Raw genomic sequence first — 25,884 nt, 5'->3', positions numbered from 1 at the left:
ACAATCTCAGTGACTGTAGTGCTGTGTCAATTCCTTTGTGTTATATGAAACTCACTGTTCCTGCTGCTACAAGTGACAATGATACTCTGGTGCTCCAGCAATACCGTCAGTATTGACTGCGAATAAATGTGCATTCCTATACTTGTGGATGCAGAATGGTTTAGAAACATTTTATTTTGACTTGGAAAATTTGGGGGAAAAAAATACAGATCCAGAATAAATGGGTTTGAATACTGTACTTTCACATGTTGATAACCCAGGATTTAGTCATTAAAAAGAAGCAAGTTAACCTGTTTGTTTTTCACAGCAAGGACGTGTTGAATTGGAATAGCTTTATAAAGGAAGAAAAGCAAGTCGGTATTAGCTGGCTCTGATGGTGCTGTTCACAGCTTTTCCTGTGCACTGTTGAAGAGTCAATGGTTATGCAATGGTGGAAGTTTTTCCACAGATGAGAACAAAGCAAATTTCCACATCCACATCTTTAGTGGGCACCATGATCCAGCCCATTCACAAAATGTTCCTGTTACACTGGTCTTGATGTCACCCAAAGAAAGACTGACTGGCATGCCACAAGATGCCGAACAGCAGGGGTGTTGTATATAAATACCGTACAGGCAGGCAGACTAGGATTGAACAGAAACCTTCAAAGACAAATATCTAGTTCTACCACCTGAAGTAGCTTCTTTTTGATTTTTGCCTTTAATTATTATCAGACCTCTAGTAACTGTAGGATACTTTTATCCTTTTCCCTTGGGTTTTGTAACCAAGAGGTGTAATTGTCTCTAACACAGGTTTTAATGAAAGATATTGCCACTCCCATACCACCAGAAGAGGTGAAGAAAGTGGTTAGAAAATGTCTGGAGAAGGCTGCCTTGATCAATTACACTCGACTTACAGAATATGCCAAAATAGAAGGTTAGTACAGCAATCAACTGCCAAAGTGGCTGTAAAAGCCAACAATACCAATTAACTGAATATTCTGTGAGCAGCCTTTTTCCTTTACAGAACAAACCCCTTCCACAGCAAGGGGAAATGTCTCATTAAAATCTCAGCTGGTGAACTATGGAGCTTTTTCCTATTCATTGCTTTAATATGCCTCCTGGGACCCTGTTTGAATGGAAGACTAGGACTTCCTAATTTAAGTTGCCCTTTGTTCTTACTTTTGAGTTCTCCATAAGTCTAAAGGGTTGTTTATGGGTTATTTTTTATTTCTCTAACTATATCTAGTAATTAAACTACTAACAGGAAATTCTTTCCTTAACAGCAATGACAGTACTTTGAAACTTGAAAACTCTGGGTATAGATGCTTTTGTGATGTACTTATAAGGCAGACAGATAGATAAGTGGGTTTGGTTGTTCGGGTTTTTTTGCTGTTGTGTTGTCAGATATATAATAATAGTCTGGTTATTAAAACTGTAATTACATCCTGATTTTCTGACTGCATTAATTGAACAGAATACTAGGTCTGATGGTAAGCAGAAGTTTTCCTGGAATTTAGGTATGTTCTAGAAAGTATATCACGAAATTAACTAAGATTTTTCTCAAAAAAATTGGCTGGGATACACAACGTCGTTTTCTTATATGTTAACCTTATGTAGAACAGTAAGGAAGTCATAAAACTCAAATGCCTTGTCATGACATATCTGTTATTCTCCATAAAGTCAACTCAGATATATTCAGGAATAGCAAACAATGTGTGCATCTATATAACTGGATTTATAGGTAGAGTCAATTAACAGGAAATTATATGAAGAATGAACCCTGCTTTTAAAAAATCAAATTTTTATGCATATTATGTTTTTTTATAGCATGTATTTCTAGCAGTACACTAGAGGAAATAGTTAAAATAGCAAAATGAAGAAGCCTCATATCTTTAGCAATATTGTAAAGCAAACTTTTTTTCCTTTTTCCATTTCTGCTCAAATTCTCTGAAAAACATGAGTTAACCAATCTCACAAGTGATTAACAAAAAACCCATCTCATCACTATAGCAACCAGTATTATATGTTGGGAGTAACAACATGAAACCATCTTAGTAACCAGTTTATCATAATTAATTATGATATCATGTTGTGTTAAAGAAAAAAGGACGAATATTAAATCTAGTCTGGAAAATGGAAAAGCAAAAATAACTGTCTTCCTTAGTTTTTATCTTTCTGTATTCATAAAGGGGATTTTTTAATGTTCAGTATTTCAGTCTTTTAGGAAACCTGTTGAAATAATGGGCATAAAAATAAAAATATTTTTTAAAGATGACAAAAGCATACAAAAGATACCTAAACTCACTCCTGACACTAAATTGGATTGGGAGAGGTTTTTTACAGTGATGTAAATACATCTTTGCCCAAGATTTTTAACTATATCCTAAAGAACTGTGGCAATTCCACTGCAAGTGACAAATTTTGCACTTTATGCACATTGCTAATACTGCAATAAGCTGGAACAGCACATAAAACTGCCATCCATCCCATGGCATATTTTCACTTGCAAATTTGGTTTTGGATTTATTGTCTTTTGGTTGAAACACAACTAGATTTCTGTAAATAGTCTTACAATCATGTGATTGTAAACCCAAAGCACAATAGATAATTACATACGTAAGTCTAGTACCTCAACAAAAAATAGGTTAAGTACTTTTCTGAGAATAGAGTACTCTTTGAAACTGAAGGGCTCCAGCACCATAACATCAGAAAATTAAACGCATTGGTTTTCAGTAGCAATGAGACCTGTATTGGTCTCTTCCTATACTCTGGTCATTACAAATAGCCTACATTTTTACCAATATAAATGTAACAGTTTTCAGCAATGGGTTCCATTCTGCTTCTTTAAGTCTGTGGGAGCATTATTGTACCTGTGCACTGAAATTACGTTCTTCTCTTGAAAATAATTCATGTTAGTGTTCACATTAATTGCTTACTCCTCAAATTGCATACAGAAAGCATACAGTCATTATCTTTATAACATTACTGATGTCCTCAATGTAGCTGTCATACATTTGGAGGATTTTTGTCCTATTCTTTGAATATTCCTTCAGCAAACAACATCATATTAGTCAGTGAAAATGCAGCTATTGCATGATAATGTCAGCTATAAACCAATAGTAGCTACCAAAGAAGTAGAGAGGCAAAGAAGGTTCTAATAGAAGTAATACTCATATTCTTATTTTTTGTATTATTTTACTATTATTTAAGTTTCTAATTTCCCAGGCACAACATGGATGCGAACTCAGCCAGTGAGCCCAAAATATAGACTATATAGGACTAGTACATATAAATTTACTTCCTAAAAACATATACCATTTCTCCCTCAGCTGCCAAAACCCATCATTTCTGTGAGCTGCGAAGACTCTCACTGCTATACTCAAGATTTTAAGATTTTAACTCCTTACTTGATATTTATTCTTCTCTAATGAAATTAAAATAGTTGTATTTCTGTAATGATGCTTTTCTTCTCTTTTTTTTGTTGTTTAATATTTAGCAACAGCAGAAAAGGACTCAGGTGATTATTGTTTGTATGCATGTCTGCATGTATTACAGATGTAGTGTGTTGTGTCTATTGTTTTATTATTTTTGTTGATCTCAACAATACCAAGGTATTGACTAGAACATGTGTGAACCTTAAATTAATTTTTATGTAGTACAGTCCATGCAGTCTTCATTTACACGGATACTTAACTGTTACGTGCATATTTATTAGCAATTTAGATAAATCTGTATTTTGGAATATGATGCAATTGTAGTTTCTGTGAAAGAGGTATAACTAAGTGATGCAGAAAATTTTGACTGTTAAATTCAAAATCAGTTTGTGTATTCAGAAAAAAGTAATTTCATAGTCATCAGCAAAAATGGTATCCATTTCTTAATAGGACTACTAGATTTATTAATGAAGGTCTTGCTAGGAGTGCTAATTTTGTTAAGCTGATTTTACATTTATCTGATATGGGTCTGTTTAGTGATATGTTTACTTTTCTAGTTACAGCTGAAGGTTGGGAGGATGGTAGTTCTTCCCAGAATCACAGAATGTTCAGGTTTGGAAGGGACCTCTGGAGATCATCCAGTCCAACCCCCTGCTAAAGCAGCTTCACCTACAGCAGATTACACAGGATGGCGGCCAGGCAGGTTTTGAGCATCTCCAGAGAAGGAGACTCCACGGCCTCTCTGGGCAGCCTGTCCCAGTGCTCTGCCACCCTCAAAGTGAAGAAGTTCTTCCTCATATTCAGATGGACCTGCCTGTGTGGCAGTTTGTGCCCGTTGCCCCTTGCCCTGTCACTGGGCAGCACTGAAAAGAGCCTGGCCCCATCCTCCTGACACTCAACCCTGAGATATTTACATTCATTGACAAGATCCCCCCTCAGCCGTCTCTTCCCCAGGCTACACAGGCCCAGCTCCCTCAGCCTTCCCTCACAGGGGAGATGCTCCAGTCCCCCCACCATCCCTGTAGCCTCCGCTGGGCCCTCTCCAGTAGTTCCCTGTCTCCCTTGAACTGGGGAGCCCAGCACTGGACACAGCGCTCCAGATGTGGCCTCACCAGGGCAGGGCAGAGGGGCAGGATCACCTCCCTCGACCTGCTGGCCACGGTCCTCCTAATGCCCCCAGGATCCCACTGGCCTTCCTGGCCACCAGGGCACACCGCTGGCCCATGGGCAACTGGCCGCCCACCAGCACTCCCAGTCCCTTCCCTGCAGAGCTGCCCCCCAGCAGGTCACCCCTGGCCTGTGCTGGTGCTGGGGTTACAGGTGCAGGACCCCACACGGGCCTTTGTTGAACTCCATCAGGTCCCTCTCCACCCAGCTCTCCGGCCTGTCCAGGCCTGGCTGAAGGGCAGCGCGGCCTCCTGGGGGATCAGCCGCTCCTCCCGGTTCTGTATCACCAGCAAACTGCTGAGGGTGCCTCTGTCCCCTCATCCAGGGCACCGAGGGAAAGGTTGGGCAGGACCGGACCCAGCACTGACCCCTGGGGAACACCGCTCACTATAGGCCTCCAGCTGGTCCCTGGGCTGCTGATCACAACCTCTGAGCTCTGCCATCCAGCCAGTTCTCAATTCACCTCACTCTCCCCTCCTCTAACCCACGCTGCCTGAGCTTACCTATGAGGATGTTATGGGAGACAGTGTGAAAAGCCTTGCTGAGGTCAAGGCAGACCACATCCACCGCTCTTCCCTTATCTATTCAGCCACAAAAGGCTGTCAGGTTGGTCAGGCCTCATTACCCCTTGGTGAATCCATATTGATTACTCCTGATGACCTCCACATGCTTAGAGAAGACTTCCAGGGATGAAGGTGAGGCTGAGAAGACTGGAGTGACACTGGCTTTCCTCCAGTTCTCAGGCACCTCTGCTGTTCTCCATGGCATTTCAAAGATGATGGGGAGTGGCTTAGCAATAACATCTGCCAGCTCCCTCAGCACTCAGGGGTGCATCCCGTTGGGGCCCATGGATCTGTGGGTGTCAGGTTTGCCTAATTTCATCTCTAACCCAATCTCCTCAACCAAGGGAGAGTCCTCCTTTCTCCATGCTTCCTTTCTTTCCTCCACGATCTGGGATTCCTGAGGACTGGCCTGAGCAGTAAAGACTGCAGCAAAGGCAGCATTCAGTAATGCCACCTTCTCTGCACCCTCTGTCACCAGGGCACCCACCTCACTCAGCAGCAGGCCCACCTTTTCCCTAGTCTTCCTTTTCCTGCTGATGTACTTGAAGAAGCCTTCTTGTTGTCCTTGACATCCCTTGCCAGATTTAATTCCAAAGGGACCTTAGCCTTCCTTTTGTTCCTAATTTCATGAAGCTGATATATTGTATATTCTACAATAGTGCAGAGGGCTTTTTTGAGTTCTTATATCCCAATATTTAACAGAGTAATCATAAAAAGAGCATATCTGAAGTAATATTGTGGCTGAGTAGTATTGGCTGCATAGAAGTATGAGGGATTGTGGAGATACATATACTATGAAATAGATGTGCACACTATTTTGTCTTACCTTTTTTAAAGATGTACACACAGACCCAGTGGAAGCCTGATCATGGTGCTTTGTGGGGTTTCCACAGATAAAACCAGCCACAGTTATGGGAAGGGGCATTGAGTTGGTAGTATTCTCAGGTTGAAATAATTTTCCAGCTGGAAAGACAGATTGGCTTGATGGCTATAGAGGTTGAATGAAAGTAGCTCAAAGTGGAGCTCCTTGCCAATGAGGAGCTTGAAGGGAGAAAGATGGTCCATTTTTGGAGGAACAGCTCCTTTAGCCAGTAAACAAGCAAAAATTACAAGCAAATTATAAAACCTACTTTTTTAAAGTCAATGTTCGTAACTAAAGACTCAAAAAATTGCATTGGGTTCCAAAACTTCCACTCCTTTTTATTTCAAAACTTTAAATGCCCTGGAAATAGAAAAGCTCTTTTTGGAATTGTTATAGAGAGAGCAGGCAATGTGCTGGTGGTGTGGGTATTCATGCCACAGCAGGTTAGGATGAGTTGATGCAAGCTCATGTTGTTCAGGTAATCTCCCAACTAATCAACAGGGAGAAGTTCATTAAGCAGGTGATTCAGAGCACTTGGAGGCTTCCTTCAACAATTTTTCTGTGAAAGCACCTGCCTGACGCCATCAAATACATATACAGCCTAAGACAGTTTCCCTACTAGATAAGATATCTAAAGCTAGGTAGCACAAATATTCTGTTTAATATTTTTACACCTGTAGGTATTGAAGAAAATATCTCTTCAAATTAGAAATCTAGAAAAATGTTGAAATTAATTTGTGAAATGAGAAACTGATTTTAGAGTTTTGGACTTTGACCTTTGCACTCTAAAACCTCAGCTATACACTTTTATACAATGTGTGTCACCTCAAGTACAAATCTTCCTTGTGCCACATGCTTACTATCCTAATTGTTTCTCAGGCTCATTATGTCAGAAATATAGACTTAAGCGCAGATGACATACAGTTACAAGCACAGAAAAGAAGAAAAAAAAAGTCTGTGCCTGATTTCAGTCATTTTACATTAGGTTTATGCATGCTTTGAAAGAAACTGTTGGCATGTTCTTAAGATATGATAGCAAAGCTGTCCCTTAAGTAGCCTGGCAAATAACTATGTGAGAGAATGGACGAGAGGAAAGCTTATCATACACAGTGAGAAAATGGAAATTCACTGTCTGAGTTAGGTGAGCTAGAGATTTATAGGCTGTGTTTGTATTTTAATGGCTTAATTAAATTCTGCTTCTGACTAAAAATGTAACTGCAAATTAATCAGACAACTCAGAAAAAATGTTACCGAAAGAAGTAAACAGGCTGTGTTCCACCAGAATTTTATGTCCCATTGAACCCATTTCTCTGATGAAAAAGATGAAGCAGCTGAAGGAATCCCAATAAAATTGCATTTTAACCTGGCTAACAGGGCCAAATCCTGCTCTTGTTGGTGTCACTAGCTAAACTACAGTTCATCATGAACTTTATGTACAGTATGCTTAATCCTAATACCATATATTTCATTTTCGTGGAAAATAGGGAAAAACAATTTTTTTGTTAACTATAATTTACCCTTTAGTTTGTGCAATAGATATTGTATAAAGTCTTGAATTGCAGGAGTGTCCTTGTTAAGTAATACAGAGGTGAACATGCGAATTCTTTTTGTTGCGAGAATCCTTTTTCAGCAGTGTGGTTTCCATGTTCCCGGGTCTATTCCCCAAGTGCTCTCATTTTCACAGTCTCAATTGAACAAGACTCTGAATGCTTTCCCAGAAGACAGTGGTTACTTTCTTAATGGCAGACACAGTGGTATAAGCAGCACTTGCATCAACAGGATTTGTTTGCAGTCAGGATGACATTTTACTTAGCACTTCCATGTCATTGTACTGTTATGAATATGGAACAGCTTTTTTTTCAATAAAAATTACATTTGCAATGGCAATTATACAGGGTTCAGCACGTCATTCCTTACAACAGTTACAGCTGAAATTCTCATGGAGTAGCTAATCTGTTCAGCTGGTATAATTGCCATTATGAGGAGAACAGCTGCAGACCTACTATTATAACTTTGAACTATGTCTAAGAACTCTCATATAATGCCCTCATAGTCTCAGCAAGGGTTTATAATTTGTCAAGGAGATGATCATAACATCAGTATGTGAGAATCTCTTTTTAAGTATAAACCATTCTCATTTCAGCACATGCTGTCTTGGAGACTTCGCTACATGGAAGTACTTTTTAGATCATTTTGTGTATGGCACGTTTTCCTGTCTTAATCAGTATTTAACTTGAATTAACTCTTCCTATAATGTTGAACATAACTGGACCTGCTGGATGCTGAGGCCAGAGACAAACAGCATTCTTCAGATGCATTTTATATAGTTTCCAATGAGCAGCTTAAAGAAATTTGCATGCCTCCCTCACCTGTTTTCTCTCCTTCAAAAAAGATGGCCTTCCTTATACAAAATTCATATTTTTTACTTACATTTTATACACATACATTAACACACACAGAGAGTAGTACAATACTGTATTTATTCCTTCTCAGAAATGAATGGTTTGCCACATTTAAATTTATTTGAAATCTGAATGACTGAGGAGTAATGGACTCTGCTAGTTCTGCTGTCATTGCCTAAGAGAAGTGGTAGAAACTTACATGTAAATGCATTTTCCTTGATGTGGAGAAATATAGGAAGTGAGCTAGAAATTAAAGTGGTAAATGGCTGTGAACTGAACAGGGCAATATCTGCCATTGTCCATAGGTATTATCTCTGAGGCAATAGACATTGTAAAGATTGGAATTATTAGGTAGTTGGCTTCTAACTCATTATTTTTAGAAGTCTGTAGTAATTAAAAATACTGGGCTCCTTATGTCAATCAGTTTTAATAAAAGAAATGAAAATAAATCTGATTAAAACCAAAGCAAATAGTTACTAAATAGTAAGTAGTTGCTTAAAGACAAGTCACTTTTGTGATTGTCATCCCAATATTTCTTTCTTTCTAGCCGACAGACTGCCAAAGGCTGAATAACTGTTAACTCCATACAATAGAAGGTCAGGAGCAACTCAGCAGTTTGCAGTTTGTTAAAGGACATCGATCGTTAACATCCTCATTACATACACGTTTCTAAAGGAAGAGTAGTATGTAAATGCCCTCAAGGCTCAGAAGGATCTATCTGACTTAAAAAAAAGAACACTACAAACATTAGTAAGTTTGTAAGATAACTTGAGATGGCAAGTGGAGAGCCTCATTGTACCTGGAGAGGACTTGATTAAAGCTCTCCCTGCATGTTCATTTCTGAACAAATGAAAATGAATGAGTTGCACAGTGACATAACACCTTCTTGGTCTCCATTTATTGTGCAACTAAATGGAAAGAGGATATGGGCAAGTACCCCTGATTTAAATTCTGGAGCAGAGGTCTGGAAAAGAACCTCTGGATTGTTAGGTCCACATCCTGATAGTCTGTAAACATACACACATCCTCTCTTTAACAGCTGGCCTGAGTCAGTCTTTGTCACTGCTCTTTCTGTTTTCTGCCCCCTGCTTCACCCATTTCAAGTCTTATTTGCTCTGCAGGTGTAGGAATCACCTTACAGTCAAATTAGTTCCTAGTTTTTAGCGTGCTAACTTTGTCCTTTATCCCTAATGAAGGAGGGATGGTTCCATTCTTCATTAGCATTTCATCATGTGCAATTCCTCCTCACCCTATGATGCATTTTTAGACAATTGTTTTCTACTCATGCAACCTAGGCTTTCATCACCTTGTCTCAGACTTTTAGCTTCCTGTTCTTAATTTTTATCATCTTAGAAGGCTTTCCCTATTAAAGTTTGAATTCCACCTTCTTGAACATTGGAGACAAGAACTGTGCAAAGTCATCCCCATGAGATGCCTTACACAGTACTAGTAGTACTATTGTAGCAGAAATGCTTAATCTAATGTATTCAATAAACATTTTTCTTGTTATGTCTATAGCATGCTTGTGGCACACAGCCATTCTGTGAAAACGTACTTCAACCCAGTCTTTAGCATCTTGATCATTTCCAGCTGACAAGTTCCCAGTTTAGAGCAAATGCTCGTTGCTCTTCATGTGTCAAAACGTAATGATTGCCCTTGTTCTTAAAGTATTACATTTTGTTTCTCTCCCCCATTCTTTGGAAATACCCAGTTCTTGTTACTGCGTTTTGACCCTGCTATTGCCAGTGTTTTACAACATTGTTATCAGTGTACTCCTAGTATTTATTCTGAAGTCATTGGTGAAAATGTCAAGGAAGCTGAGCCCTGAGATGTAGCTTCAAGAAATTCCTCAAGAAACCTTTCTTTTCTCTTTCTCAGTGCTACCCATTGCCTTTCTCTTGAGGCAGCATTTTTATCCAACACACAGTTTGTTTCTTAATTCCCATTTTCTTCAGCTTAACTGGTACTTTTCCCATGAGGCACACTGCGTTATTAAAGTCAGAATAGATGAGATCTACTGAATTTCTTTTATAAAAAAATACCCCATCAAGTAAAGCTACGACACAAGTCTAGCGTGACCTACCTTTGCAAATCTGTTACATTTTGTTCTGTTTTCTGTTCCTTTTATGTCCTTAATTATTCGTTTCTTCAGCAAAATGTTTTGAAGTCTGTGTAAGGTCAACATCACTTTTCCCTCCTCTTTACCTGCCGGCATTAGATTTGTTGTTGTCATATTTCAGTAACTCCCTAAAATTTAGACTCTTAAAATTACTAGATTTTTTAAAAACACTTATTACTAAGTCTGTACTTTCAAGTGCCAGTTTTCTGTCAGTATAGTATGTCAGTTATTCAGGTCTCTTCATTCATGGAGCCCTTCAGTTTGCCGTGTTTGTTACCTCTGAGTTTTATTCCACAGGAACAGAAAGTGCTGAGAACATTAGTTCTTTCCCCTTTTGAAGAGAAATTAGAAGTGAGGGCAAGGAAGGAAATACCAACTGCTTGTATCTGTGTTGCCAAAACCAGAACACAAAGAATCATAAACTAAGTTCCTTTGATCAGCAGTTAAAAATTGAGATTTCTTTTCATCTCTGACTTTTTTCTTCTGCTTTTAGCTTTTCAAATTTGTTGTTTCATTTTTTTCCCATGAGCCAAGACTCCTTGTTTTGGGGTGGTTTTTTGTGGGTTTTTTTTTTTTTGGGGGGGTAGGGTGGGACATTAAAAAAAACAGAAATCCAAACCAAACTTTGATTGTCACATAAGGTAATTCTGTGGAATACTGTGATAAATTTTAAAAAACTGGAAATATGGCACTGTGACCCACTTTATAAAATGACAGTTTATAGACTAGATGTGTACTCTGACTTTCTACAGATCTCATGATCTTTCTGTACGTAGGTGATAATGGTAATTAATTTTAACAATTTTTTGCCCCTGAAATTTAAAAACCTATTGAGTTCTTAGAAAGCAACTATGTAAAGACTAGTTTCAACTTCATAATCAAAGCTAAATTTCATTATTTATATAAGGCTATATTCTTTTTTTTTCAATCAGAAGAGTATAGGATGTCCTCCCAGATGTCCCCTCCTTACAGAATTAATTCTGTGAGAATTTGCAAGAAAATCCACCACAGTCAAATCAAAATTATATGTGGGTGGATTATCCCAGTTGCGGATTAACTCTGCAGAGTCAGTTCAGGTCTAGTAGCGTATATTAGCTCTAGTTTATTGATGTTTGCATTGCTTTTGATACAAGTCTAGAAGCAATCTTGCTGATTTCACATGTTAAAAAGTCCAAATAAATGGTCCCTACTGGAGAAGAGTTGGCTCCATACCGCTCAAATTACGATGTGTCTGTATTATCAAATTATATTATGGTCTGCTTTACTGCAGGGCTTCCCTGTCATCCCCTCTGCATCAACAGGAGTTCACTTTCAGGCCCTTGTTTGGAGTGAATCAGTCAGATGCCTTGGCAAGAGAGCTGGTGTAGAATAAAGAATAGCTCATTTACGCTCCATGCACTACAAATGGATTTGGAAATAAGTACATAAGATTTAGGTCCCTCTGCAGAATATCCAAACAGGTAATATTCCTTCAGAAACTCCAAAACTTGCTCAGGCCACACACTGCTATGCATGCAGCATGCCCTGGAAGGAGTTTGGTAGCCAACAGTCACTGTGTTGTCTTCCCTCCTGTGGGTCTAATTCTGGCAGATGCACAGAAACAAATTAGTTGATGGTCAGACACCTCCATTAGTAGATGTCTTGCACTTTCTGCAAGCTTAATGCTGGTAGCATTAATGTTAAGTAGCCCAACAACCGAGCACTGCCAGCACCCAGAGCAACGGTGCTGATGGAAAGTAAAACAAATGCCAATTGTCTTACATGAAGGATCAAAATGCAAACTGGCTGTCGTGTTGCAGTTTGGCATGAAGCTGGGCCAAATCCTAAATTGCAACATCATCACCGAAGTCTCCAGCTGTGCCTAGCTGTCTAGATATGAAGGTTCCTGTAAGCCCACCAGGGCTGTGAACTGGGGGTCTCTCAGCATACCTGCCTTCTTCCCAGTATACCTGCCGGTGGTCTGTGGGAGACCCTCTGGTCTGGAGACACCTTGGCTTTCCTGAGTGTTTTGCTCTGGATTGTTTGAAGAAAAGGAAGAAGGATGAAACACGGACAGGGAAAACCAGTAAGGCATATATGCTGTGCCATCACGGGGGAGACTGGCAGGCCAGAGACAGGTACCTCCTAGCTGCACTGTACTCACACCCGAGGAGGAGAATCACCTCTTTAGATTCCTGTGCTCAGCAAATGCCAATGAGAAATTAAACACACAGGTTTAACGGCTTACATGCTGGGGAGAAAAAGGAAGAGGTGAATTGTACATTTGTCTTCAGGGATAAACTCTGTTTTGGAAAGCGAGCTTAAGGTAGGTTTTAAACATGCTGCTGTTAGGTTTTAGACATCCTGATGGGCTCAAGAAAGGAGGAATGGGGAGAAGTTCTCTGACCTGTGTGACACAGGAGGTCAGACTGGATGATCTGGCACTGACAGTCCCTTATGGCCCTAGGCTCCATCAGTCCATGAAGCAGTCACCTTTTCATTTTAGTAGCATCTTAGTCAGTTAACTTAGCTCATTTCACAATATTTTCTTGGTACCTGTATGACTCACTAATAATGTATACTTGAGAAAGCATCCATTATTTGCAAAGGCTGGCTTGCTATTTTATTTCAGCAGAATGTGAAGCTGAAAACAGATGATTGATGGCTTTTTCTGTTTATTTTCTAAAAGATGTCAAGCAGCATATTTACTGACTCGACTCCTGCTGCAGCTTGTTAGTTTGAGCAGTGTAAACACATCTTAACAACCCTTAGTAATTGTGGGGGGAAAGGCATCGTGAATGTAATGAAAACTGACAGCACTGATTTCCATTCCTGTAATTTTTTTACACTTACAAAGACAAGCACAATATTTTGCTCAGATGTTTTGGAGATTCTACAACTCCCAGATAACAGTTTATTGGTGCTCATATTTCAAATAGCTACTTGTTTGGTAAAAAAATACTTTAATATTTAGCTCTTTATCTCTCAGATTGCTTTTGAGCCCCTTGTTTATGCACACAATGTAAATGGTAGTTATCCATAACACATATTTGCTAGATTTTGGAAAGTGAAGGGTCCTTAGTTACAGAGAAAAAAGACTAGCTGATGTGGTAACTTACACAAACTTAGATAAAGCCCAAAGGAAATGTAGGGAAGCATGTACCATCCAAGTAAAATTGCTTGTATTGATTTATTCTGTGATTAAGTAAATAACAACAAAATTAGAGATTTGTTAAGAGTGAGTGCAATTCTCTGCCACCTTTTCTTATCAATAAATCTTATAGGAAAATAATTATTTTTAAAATGCTGTCAAAAACTATGAAGCATCAAGAGGAATTTGCATGTTTTTAGCAAGTAATAAATAGTTTCAGAGTAAATAAAAGTAAATAACATGGGGAATTTCATGCAAACTTGAAATGGAATTCATTGAGCCTAATCTGTCCCATACTTTTAGTCATTCCTGCCATGAAACATTATTCAGAAACTTGCCATACTCACCTCAAAGGGAAATTTACTGTTTTCATCCTCTTTTTCCTCCTAAACACACTAATCCTATTGAAAAAATGCTGAACATTAGTCCCATAATGACTGAAATCCTTGCACTTTCTGGCTTAAACAATTTAACTAATTTGACTAATTTATTTTTATGCCCGCATCATCCCTGATCATAAGTAGATCTTCTTCCCAAGTGTTCCTACTGTGGCAACACTGTATTCCCACACTGCCTGTGCGAGAACACTTCTGAGCCCCTCTTTCATCCTTCATTTTATTAGGCTTATTGCACCTTATAAACAAACATGCCAAAAAACCAGACTCTCCATTCAGTGCCATTTCTGACTGAAAGTCAGAATTCTTATCCTTTCAGTGCCGTTTCTGATCAAAGTTCTTCACTTCAACACAGATGACCAGAACTGTATTTCCTCAGTGCCTTGCCCCGTAGAATTAATACTTCCCTGAGATTTTGTTTCTCGCCACAGTGGAGGTTCAGGATAATCTCACAGTTAGCTAGTAAAGCTATGGTCTTTCTCACGCTCCCCCTACTATCTGTTCAGTAACCATTTTTAGGCTACCTTGAGCTTATTCCAGGTGTGGAATAAGCAGACTTACTCCAATGCAAAAAAGAAACACCAGATTCAAGATAATTATTAGAATTACTTTCTTACTAATTTAGAGGAACCCCTCTAGGATTTAATTTTTCAATAATTTAATGCTTATTTAATTTCATTAGGAATTAATGCAAGTATGAATGCAGTTATTTTGTTTACTTGGTTAGTGGTAAGGTCTATGAAGAACAGGCTAAATTTGTAATAAAGTGAGTTTATGCTGAAATCACATATGCCAGTCATACTCTGTATTAATATCACTGCTTTCTTCCTAAAACTCATTAACATTAATGATACTGATAGTGGTATATCAGCTGTATGAATGGTACTTGCTGTGTGTTCACAGAGGGGAAGACACTGACCGCTCGAGGAAACAGCAATTTCAGTCCAGGATAAGCATAGAAACCACTGTTCAAGTGTGAATCCAGTAGTAGTTTTTAGACTATAATCTAAATAATGGGGGCTGGACCAATCCTTTCTAATCTCACTTGACATAATACATTACTATAGTTGTGGTTTTATTAATATAATTGTTCTACAGTATCAAATTTGCAAATTCAGTACAGCATTAATAACTGTGATCTTGACATTGTGAATGTAGTTTTGTGTCCTGGTGTGTGTTTTGTGCTTGGTCCGTGTTTATGCAGTAACTCTTGAGTTAAATTGTGATTTTGAAAAACATATTATTTCAACATGTCTGCTTATGTGGTCTATTTTAATAAGATCTCAAATGTCCTTGTAGTTCCTTCAGTAATTTGCCTGCTTTGGTCTTTGCATGAAAATAATGTGGGTTTGTAGTCACCTTTAAGTAAATATTTTCTGGAGGTTCTAATCCAATGTTTCTTCAAAAATTGCATCAAGGCTATGTATTTCATCAAGGAGCTTTGCATCAGTATGTTAGTGCTAAGAACTGGACAAGGTCACCTGCCTTTAAGAAAAGTTGTATTGATTTGCCAGAAATATTAAGTGTTAAAAATATTTAGTGCATGCAGTTTGATATTCTTACTGACACAAGGAGATTATGTAAGTTTTTTAATTAATCTGCTAATGTTCTATGTCATGATGAATGCATAATGTGGGAAAGAAATGTCAGCAGAATTTTCTGCATATGAAGATGTGTATTCATGGAATCTGCTATTCATTTGATACACAAACATGAACATGCACAGAAAATGAGAAAATAGGATTCCTGAGACCCTCACTCACTTTGTGTATCAGCTTCATAAGTCCTTTGCAAACCTGCTTAATGTGACCATATTTTATATATGATTATATTGTATAACATCATTTCCATCGCATGGTTTACTCTTGGGGACAAGAGCCTTGTTAAGGAAACAAGCTCAGATAGCTAATACTGAAGTTATTCCTAATGATACAAATTATGTGGTTGGACAGATCACTTATACTGATTAAAATATGATTGTAAAAAAGTTAGTTGGTATCTTCCTGTATCTCCCATGGCTCTTTCTGGGAACTAGTCCTATGAATTTTTTTCGGTTGCAAACTAAACTTGAGTTTAATTGCCCTGTAAGAATTTTAGTTACATTTGGTTTACCTTTGTTGTTTGCTTTCTTTTTGAAGTCTACCTTGTAGAATGAGTGATCTTCATGTCATTTGTAACTTTTGCATTTGTCCTTGTTTTCTTTTATGAGGAGTTTTTCATGGGCTTGTGTCAATTCTGTTATAACAACTTGATTTTATAGTGCTACTTTTCACTATGGTACTGAAAAGAATTCAGATTCATTCTCATTGCTGAACAGCAGGCAGAAAATCAGTTATTTGAATAATTAATTATTTGCATAATTATTGTTTTGTATTTTGCTTATTCTTAAATACACCTAAAATGTAGTGTCTTATTTAGATGAAACATTTGGAATTTTTGATTGCTGTAAAATGCATGAATCTTGCTGATGACAGTAATGAGTCATCTAGTGAGAACGGCACTGTACTGATGGTACAATAACAAAAAAGGTCTCTACTGTCTGCTGTCTTTGTATATCTGACCTTGAAGAGAATTCGAACTTGCTTGTTGCAGAAGTTGAGCATCTAATATATTGATGCACCTGTTAGTTCTCACATATGAAATCAGATGATGTATATAATGATGAGTGATTCTTTTGTGAATTAATCTTTTTTTCCAGTGATCTGGACATGCAGCTGCATTTACTTGTTTTAAATGATTGTTCTTAACGTGAGAATTGCTTATACCTCAGAAGATTGTAACTTTGCACCATTCCCATTCCTTTCTGACATTTTCTCTTACTGTTGAATCTTCTTTGTAACTAAAGCAATTTTGGTTTGCATTTTATATTCATATAGAGACCATGAACCAAGCAACACCTGCTAGAAAACTGGAAGAGGTTCTTCACCTTGCAGAACTCTGTATCGAAGTATTGCAGCAAAATGAAGAACATCATTCAGAGGTGAGGCCGTAACTGCATTTGCTGTACAGAATTGTTTGTTCCTAGATTTTTTATCCCCTGATGCGAAGCAATTCTGTCAAGAAACATTTTAGCTTTACTTTCTGACATATGTTTAAGGCAGTTCGCATTTACAGAGGAATAAGAGACTTGAAGCTTATGAAAAGTGAAGTGTAATAAAACTCTACTTGAATTCGCTTGAATGATCTGTAGGTTTAGAAATGAAAATTAAAGAGCATAAAAAAGAGAAAGCATCTTTGTGCTGGAGGTGGTGAAATGGTATGGAAAAGATTCATAGCCTCATACAGTTGTTCCTGCCAACTTTTCACCTCTCATCCAAAATAGAATGAAAATATAACTGAATGCTAGTTTTCATCATGCTGTATAGATTTTGATTTTAACATAAATATAATGATGGGTATAATATCATGTTCACATTACTCTTCTGTTGATTGGAAAAGTACTGCTTTTAAAATTGTGCTTTTTAAAATGGCGTTATAAGATAGAAAAAAATAGAACAATTTCATGTTTCTTACTCTCAAGCCTTTTGCTTCATGGTACAGAAACCATAATATTTAGAATATTTAGAATTATAGCACCTTTTACGCTCAAGGAATTACAAAAATAAGCTTGACCAGGTACACACAATTGTATATATTATTAACATTTTTTTCTAAGGTTCAGGAAATTGTTTTTTACATGCTCTCAAAAAACTCAATAAATATTTTTGGGGAAAATATGCAGAAGGATAAACATGATTTAGTAGATATAGTTATAAATATGATCATTCAAAACATCTGGTTTTTTATCACACTATGGAATCTAGTTTTTATCTTACATCTGTCATGTGTGAACTTGTTATAGATGTTTTATCTTATACTGAAGAAACAGCTGTTTCGATGATTTGAAATTAATTCCCTGGAGGTCCTGTTCTACACTACTGTTGCCACTGTGTTACTCTGTAATGATCACTTAATAAAATGTATATATTGTTGTCTTTGTCATTTGAGGACCTGCATTACTGTAAGAATATTAGACTTCTGTGGAAAACAACACAGAAAAAACAGACCAAACGATATATGTATGATTAAACATACCTGTTCAAAGATTATGTTCCATACGACTTATTTGCAGTCAGAGATGTGATATTTTTCAGAAGGGTAAATATATTGGATGTGCCTTTGGAAAAATTAATTCATCAAAAGTTTTCAATCTTATCTAAGACAACTTGAAAAGAATAAAGATAATTTTAAGATTATTTTCCCCTGCATGAATGTAATAAATGTTCAATTTTACTGAAATGTACAGAGCATGCAGAATTTCAATATTAAAATACATCTTTGAACAAGATCATGAAATTATACATTCCCTTCTCAAAACTGAAGATTAAGTATGGTGACTTCACGTCATAATGTTAAGTAGATGTTCAGTGTTTGATGGTGTAGTTGATTGAAAGGATCAGTAATCTCTAAAGTAGTACATCACATTTTTTTAATACTAGATTTATTTTATTTTTTTTAATTCATAACACTTCCAAATTTCTGGGATTCCCAAAGGGAAGAGAGGTATGTGATTCCTGATGAACTAAGCATTATTTTTCAGCATTTATAGCATGTGACTGTTCATTGACTGGGTAGCATACATTGTTCTCATGTTTTCTGGTGTATTGCCATATTTGTGTGTCTTTCTAGAGTCTTAAAAACTTCAGTCTTCCTTTAATCCAGTCAATGTTTTTGTTCTCTTAGAATGTATGTCAACATTGCTAATTGCCTTTAGCCTGTTGTCATATTACTCATAATGACTGAACAGCTATCTTAGCTCTACTATTTGTTTTTCTATTCTTCCTTACTGCCAAAGCAATGATGGGTAGTTCTTCAGAGGAATTTCTGTCTGGGTTCAAAGAATCATTTGCAAAGGGGAAGAAGATGTAAAGAAGATGGAAAGTGCTGGTTTTCTGGTTTTGGTTTTGCTTCATTTTGAGGTTTTGGCAATATTTTCTGAAAAGAGATTAGCTCGTCTAAAAGGGACACCTGCCAATGCCTGTATACATTTCTTCTTTATTTTTCTGCATTTCGTTAATTTCTAGGGTAAGGAGTCTAGCGAGCTTGCATTTAGACAGGATTTACTTTTGAGAAATTTATTCCAGTTTGAGGAAAGACTCCATTTCAAGCTTTTGCCAAAATTCTTGAAGCCTCATCTGTCCTTTTCACCATAATGCCGATCAGCATCCTTCAATCCTGGTACTGCAACACACAGAGTACTTTTCAGTAATAGCAGATGATGCTCAGCAGTTCTTTAAAACCTCTTGCCAGTTCATCTTTTCTCCACTTGCCCCATGTCCAAAACAATTACAGAGAGTCATCAGAAAGTCCAGGATGCAGAAGTATATCTGTAGAGCACTTTTCAGAAGTTGTCTTTTATTTGATGCCTTTCAGGCCCGAGTACATAATTCTACGTTACCTAGGACCTGCGTTTCAGAAATGCAAGTGAGAATTTCTGTGGCTTCATTTGAAGTTGTGGGGATTCAGCACATGTATAGATCAAGCTACATATGTTCCATGCTGGTAACTCAGAAATATTAAAAATGAGATATTCAAAATGAGGGGCATAAGTTTGAAAGCAAAGACATTTCCTTATCTAGTATGTGGAGGTATTTCTCACTGTCAGGTATTTTCATGAACTCTGAGCAAAACACTCTCAGCAGTACGTGACATTCATCCTATTTCATAAACTCACTTCACCTTCATCTCTTTAACTCCAGGATCATACAGCTCCCTCTGATCCAATACTCACCTTTCAATACTGACCTTTCAAATCCTAGGCCTGAATGACAGTGAAAAGGTACAAGAGTTACAGGTGAAGCAGTTTGTAATATGGATCTGCCTCTACTTGCTGACACTATTTTGCACAGATTTCTTCACTTCTTTTAAGCTAGGATTACCTAAGAATCTAAATTTTTACCAAAGGAAACGGCATATTCCAACATGTTATGTTACTGAAAATTAATGTAGACATTAGCAAATTTCTGAAGATGTGTTTATAGCATTATTGGAATGAAAACTGGATGCTTTCCCTAGGAGAAGCCAGCATCTTTAAGGATATAACAGGAATTAACAAGTGCTCTGCATCTATTCAAAAACCCCTTAGACTTCAAGGATTAAAATTCCACACTAAAATCATCCCTTCTGATTAACAAGTGAGTGCAAAATGTATTCACAAGAATTAATTTGAAAAAATAAATTAATCTGATTACTTATAGCCTTAGATTTGAATGAAAGCAAAAGAAGCATATACAGTAATATTTTTCAAGGATGAGGCTTTCATTCTTTTCTTTGCTCTCTGGCAGAAAAAGTTGCAGGATTTTATGATCTTTTTTCTCTTTTTTTTCTTTTTTTCATGTTTGTTCTACCATTCTACCATCTTTCCCAGCCTAATCTATTTGATTTCTTACATTTTTGATGCAGTTTTTGTAAATTATTTTCACATTTTTCACTTGGCCTGCTCATCCTCCCCAAATGAGATCGGACATGAAGTGACATATCCAAATGTATTTTGCCATAGGTATAAAACATCTCTTTGCTCTATGACTTATGTTTAGTAATTCCATTTTTTCATGTTTGCAGGCGTTTGCTTGGTGGCCAGAATTATTGGCGGAGCATGCAGAGAAGTTTTTGTCTCTGTATTCTGTTGATATGGATTCAGTACTCGAGGCACAGCCGCAGGACTCCTGGGACAGCTTCCCACTTTTCCAACTGCTGAATAATGCCCTCAGAAATGATAGTAAGATCTTAAGTTTTTTACTTACTGTGTGCATAAGATTTTTCAACGTGCCCACACCTTAGAAATGTGTTTCTAAATAATATAATTCTCAAAATAAAAGTGGCAGTGCCTGTGTTTATATGTATCCCAGTGCTCCATTTCTTTTAAGTGGAGAAGTTTCTTTCTATGCTTGCACCATTTCAGTCCTAAATCTGGCAATCTCTTAATCATTCAGTATTCATAAATTGCTCAGTTTTAAATAAATTACGTACGAGCAGCATATGTATTTGATATGTCATATTTGATCTATTCTACTTAAATAAAATTGTAGTTAATATTTCCTTCTAAGCTTTCATGTAAACTACTTTTTGGACTAGTTATGTCTATAAAGGTATTGTAGGCTTAGCATGAAAGGAGTAAGATACACACAACAAATCAGAATGTTATTTTCACTTGGTGTATTCCTGTAGCATTATTTGAGTTGGAGACCAGAATTAGAGATAGCTGTGTTTATCTTGCTTTTATTTTTCTTTCAAGAAGGATTAATTTATTTTTTTTAATACTAGTTAAGTGATGTCCTAGGCGTGTTTTATGTGAAAGTGATTTTAATAATGGAATTAAAGAAATAGTCATGAAACCAAAGAAGATTAATCAGATGTTAATTTAAAAACTTTGAATTCCACCTAATATTTTAAGACACCATAAAGAAAAAAATTACATTGGTGCTGTGTTTTATACATTTATTCATATTCTACTTTTAAAAAAATGAGAAAATTATCTAGCTTTTTAAAATTATTTTAGAGATCCAAATGCTGTTTTTATTGAATGATTTAAATTATTCCAAATTTTGATTTTTTGTTATAAATATGAGAAATAATTTTTAACTCTTTCTGGAAAATGAATTTAATTTCTGTGGAAGTTCAACAGATTTTAAGGATTTTAGCTCTGTATATGGAAACTGCTTGACTGAAAGAATGAAAAATAGTATTCAAGAGCTTTTCTCCAAGGTTACACATATTGCAACCTATATTTATCACTGTATTATTTTTAACCTTAGGTGCCAAATATTTATTGAAATATATGGGTCATCTCAGTATAGTACCTGTTGGCCATAGCACCATGTCATGAAACGGAGCAACTAGCAAATGTCCAATTCACTGTAACATGATGGATGAGGAAAGTTCCTGGAGGGAAAGGGGCAAATGTACAGGGCCTTAAACGGTATTGTTAAAAGTCAGTGTTACCGTAACATTGGATGTGATCTAGAACAGAGTGAAAGAACATTAACATCCAGTCTTAGAGGTCTCTTTTCATTAATTCTGTTTTCATACCCTGACCTTTAGCAATACACGAAATGACATATTCCTGATGATTCCTTTTTTCACGTTATTCTAGTGAAAGAAAATGTATCTGTTAGTGTTTCCCTTAGTTTGTTTCTAAGGTATCCACGAATGTTTCATCTGAATCCTTTGTTGAACAAACTGCAACTGCAGAGGCATATTAAAATTGCCATGCTGGTGGTAATTAAAGCTTAGTTTAGAAGGCTGCTTAAAAGGGTGTAGGAATTGTTCAACCTTGGTGCACACCTCATAGGAGTTAGATTCCTTCCAGGTGGATTCCACATTACTTTAAGTGGGTGTCTGATCACCTAAAATCCAGATTAAAAATGTGAGACCTATATTGAGGTGTCTTTCCTACCGTCTTACATTTTTAGTTTAGGAAGGACATCTCTAGTTCTGATGTTATGTGGTCTTGAAATGATTATTTGGTTTCTGAAAGCTGTGGAGGTATTTTACTTCATTCTTACGAGAAGGATTTGTGGCAGCAGTTTTAACTACATTATTGTGGCATTTGTGTTTCTTTGAGCTTTGGTTCCAACCTGATAGAAGTGATGGAAACAAAAAAGGGTTGTCCTCACGTGCAAAGAGGTTGCTGGTAGGCTACTGATTTTTCTTTCTTTAAAAGATTAAATGGATAATAATGCTAAATGATTAAAACAGCCTTAGGAAAGAAATATTATGAAAACTTTCATGTCAGAGCAATTATTAGAAAGATTGTAAAACCTTAACTGAAAGATACGAAACGATGCTGTATGAAGTGTCACACCTGAATACCAATTTCAGTAATTCCCTAATGGTAATAGATATAGTAAATGACAGTTTCTGGCAAATGACAGCCATCTGGAAAATTACACACCTCTTTTTTCCCAGAACTATTGGAAAGCAACCGTGGAAATTAGTCACCTTTTAATCGGTGGGTATGTTAGCAAGTAGCAAGTGACCATTCTACCAAGAACTGATTCCCAAGTGGAACATACCTCAGTGCTTATTCTTTAATTAACAGCCTTTTCACCTTGCAAGTGCATTAAAGCCATTAGAAAGAGCTCCCTGTGCTTATATAATCAATTGTAGTCTTCCAAATTGAAATAAAGAATTCTGGCTTTACCCTAAGTGAAAACCTTTTCCTGAAAACTATCACCTTCATAAAGCTAGATTTAGAAAAAAAAAAACTAAAAAGGGAAAAACGGGAATGTGGTCTCACAAGGATAAAAAGGCTAGTGTTAATAATTAACAAGGAGAGTGAAGTGGAGTAAATTAGCCATAATAGAGCCCACAGTGACTGTCAAAGTCACCTCTCATTATCAAAAAACTCATTAGGAAATGAAGAGGTGGAAATCCCACTGGGTTATTCTCACTTTCTGGCTATCTCAGAGATTACTTTTCAGATTTCTTTCAAATGAAGAACTGTTAGGTCACCATATTGCATATTAGGTTAATCTTCAGTGAAATTTGGAGGACTGACACCTGCGTGTTATTCTATCTCAAGAGCTTTAAATGAGCTCTGAATCTTCGATGCAGGAGTCAGTTTTCACATAAACCTGACATAAGCAAACTCTTAACAATAAAGAAGTGATCTAACATTTACAGCATTAAAGAAAATTTAGATGTAAGACTATTTTTATAACTATGTCACTAAAATATATTAGAAAGACTGTGAGATAATGAAAATGCATAATCTTTGCTATTCAAATAATATCAAATGTATTGTTTTACATAGTGTACAAAACCTTTTACAAGATTCAAGCCAAATACTTCAAAGCCAATATTCATTTAACAATGAGAAAAAAATGCATTTTCCAATACAGCATATTAACTTTTCATGAACTAAAAGGGTGGGGACAAGGGGGAGTCCTGTCTGAAGTTTCATATTTCCATTATAGACTCTATTTTGACTCAGTTTAAGTGTCTCCATTTTTCTCTGACCTTATTCCACAACAACTAAGAGTTCATTAATTAGTTCATCAGTGATTGCTTTCCTGTTAAGTGTAACTGAAGAACTACTTTAAAAAATGGATGGAGGAGTATGATCTTCCTATCCTATAAAATATTTCAACTTTTCTGACAAAAGCTAACAAATAACAAAAAGCGATTTAAAAGAAGACAGTTACTGTGGAGATGCGTAACAGATTGCAAATAAATTTGTAGTTATTTTTAAAATTTAAAGGTTTGAATAAAATACTGTACCCGCTTTTACAGTATATATTTTAATGATCTCTGAAGTGTCTATTGTTCATACACAATTGTGGCTGAATGTGTAAAGCTTTGCGGATTGTACAGTGATAACAGTGCCAAATACCACTCTATGTTAGAGAGATTATTTTTTCCAGAATTGGATATTTGTAGAGGGAAGAAGAACATGGTTGTCCCAGGATTGTGTCTTTATTTTCTGTAATGACCATGTTACATTTTGTTCACCAAGCCTATAAATTATGTTATGAAGGGGCCTGCTCTAGAGAGCAATTTACGTTCTGCAGTTCGTTAATTATTCATATTTATCAGGGGTTTAGTGCCTCAAGACAGATATGTATTAATTCTTCATTTAAGATGGTGTCAAAGATACCTTTTAGTGGCATATCCCAACTGAAGTGTCTATATATTTGGCTTATTTCAGAGGGGTTTTGATCATATATTTGATATTCTGCTCCTTTCCTTGCCAAGTTTTATTTCCAAGTGTCACTTACTGACACTATGTATTGTGCTGTCACTCAGAATAATTGCATTATTGCATTGGCTTGAATCAGTCAAAACTAGGAGTTTCATAAAGGTGACTCATAATCTTTGTTTTCCATCAAGTATTACTTGTGGAATGTTTGTCTACCTGCTCTAGCTCAACCATGATACACTTGTAGACAGTCTGATGAAGCTGATCTAGGAAAACCAGCATGCTGAGTGTTAGCCTCTTGAAAGCCATTGCCATTATCATAACTATTGATTTCAAGTAGGAATTCTCTGATATGTTTTTTCCACCATTGCTGTTGCTAGTAGTTGAGTGGCAGACACCACCGAGACAGCATCATCTTCCTGCTTTGTTACAGCCTGTGTACCACTTTTGTACTAAAAATTATGTGTAACGTCATAGCCCCTATCTTAAACTACATGGTGGAGATACAAAACAATTTGGGTTTATATTTTATTATAATATATTTTATTATTAAAACCCACACCGATACCTCTTATCAAACCTTACACTACTTGTTAATTGTAGTGGAAATCTTTTCATAGATCAGAGACTTATGATTTTTCCTCAGTCCTATTAGGAGCTGCTTTGAAATCATAACCTACCTTCAGGTAAGAGCTACGTGTTTCAGTTACTGATACTGAGAGCTAACTCAAGCTGCATTACTGCTTACCAGAACATCCAATAACCTTTTTGACTGAGTAGGATTTTTAGGCACAAGAAAATTGTGCAATAAGCTGTTTGTGTCACTCTGTCTTGTAACGATGAAATAAATTTTCAGCTTGCTTCCACATAGTACACTCTAAAATTCTCTTTTAAACTATGTCTTGTATGTAAAAATACACTGTTTGTATAAAAGATGAGACACTTGCAGTTTTCACCACAATTTAAGTAACTGATTAATAAATGCTCTGTGGAGGCAGAATGTAATATAAACAGGAAATGAATCAAAATATAAACCTTCTTTTTACAGGTTATTGGGTGAATTTCAACTGCTACAAATAGGATATGGAGCCCCAAGGAAATTTCCTCTTTGAAATTTATTGGGTTTATTTTGTATTTAAAAATATGCCAGAAA

General features: G+C 36.7%; 1 protein-coding gene across 4 annotated transcripts in view; it reads left to right on the top strand.

The window, feature by feature from the left end:
• CADPS2 (calcium dependent secretion activator 2) overlaps positions 1–25,884 on the top strand; it is a 327,139-nt gene that overhangs the window by 239,915 nt on the left and 61,340 nt on the right. For all 4 annotated transcript variants that reach the window (XM_080393905.1, XM_080393904.1, XM_080393903.1 and 1 more), the window contains exons 16-18: positions 792–915; positions 16,930–17,033; positions 20,654–20,810. In XM_080393905.1, the coding sequence (XP_080250031.1) occupies positions 792–915; positions 16,930–17,033; positions 20,654–20,810 (385 nt within the window). The remainder of the gene's footprint in view (positions 1–791; positions 916–16,929; positions 17,034–20,653; positions 20,811–25,884) is intronic.

Source organism: Falco punctatus, assembly GCF_963210335.1.
Source record: "Falco punctatus genome assembly, chromosome: 6".
NCBI lineage: Eukaryota > Metazoa > Chordata > Aves > Falconiformes > Falconidae > Falco > Falco punctatus.
The sequence above is the reverse complement of the archived record's forward strand: the minus strand, read 5'-3'. Positions and strand labels throughout refer to the sequence as shown.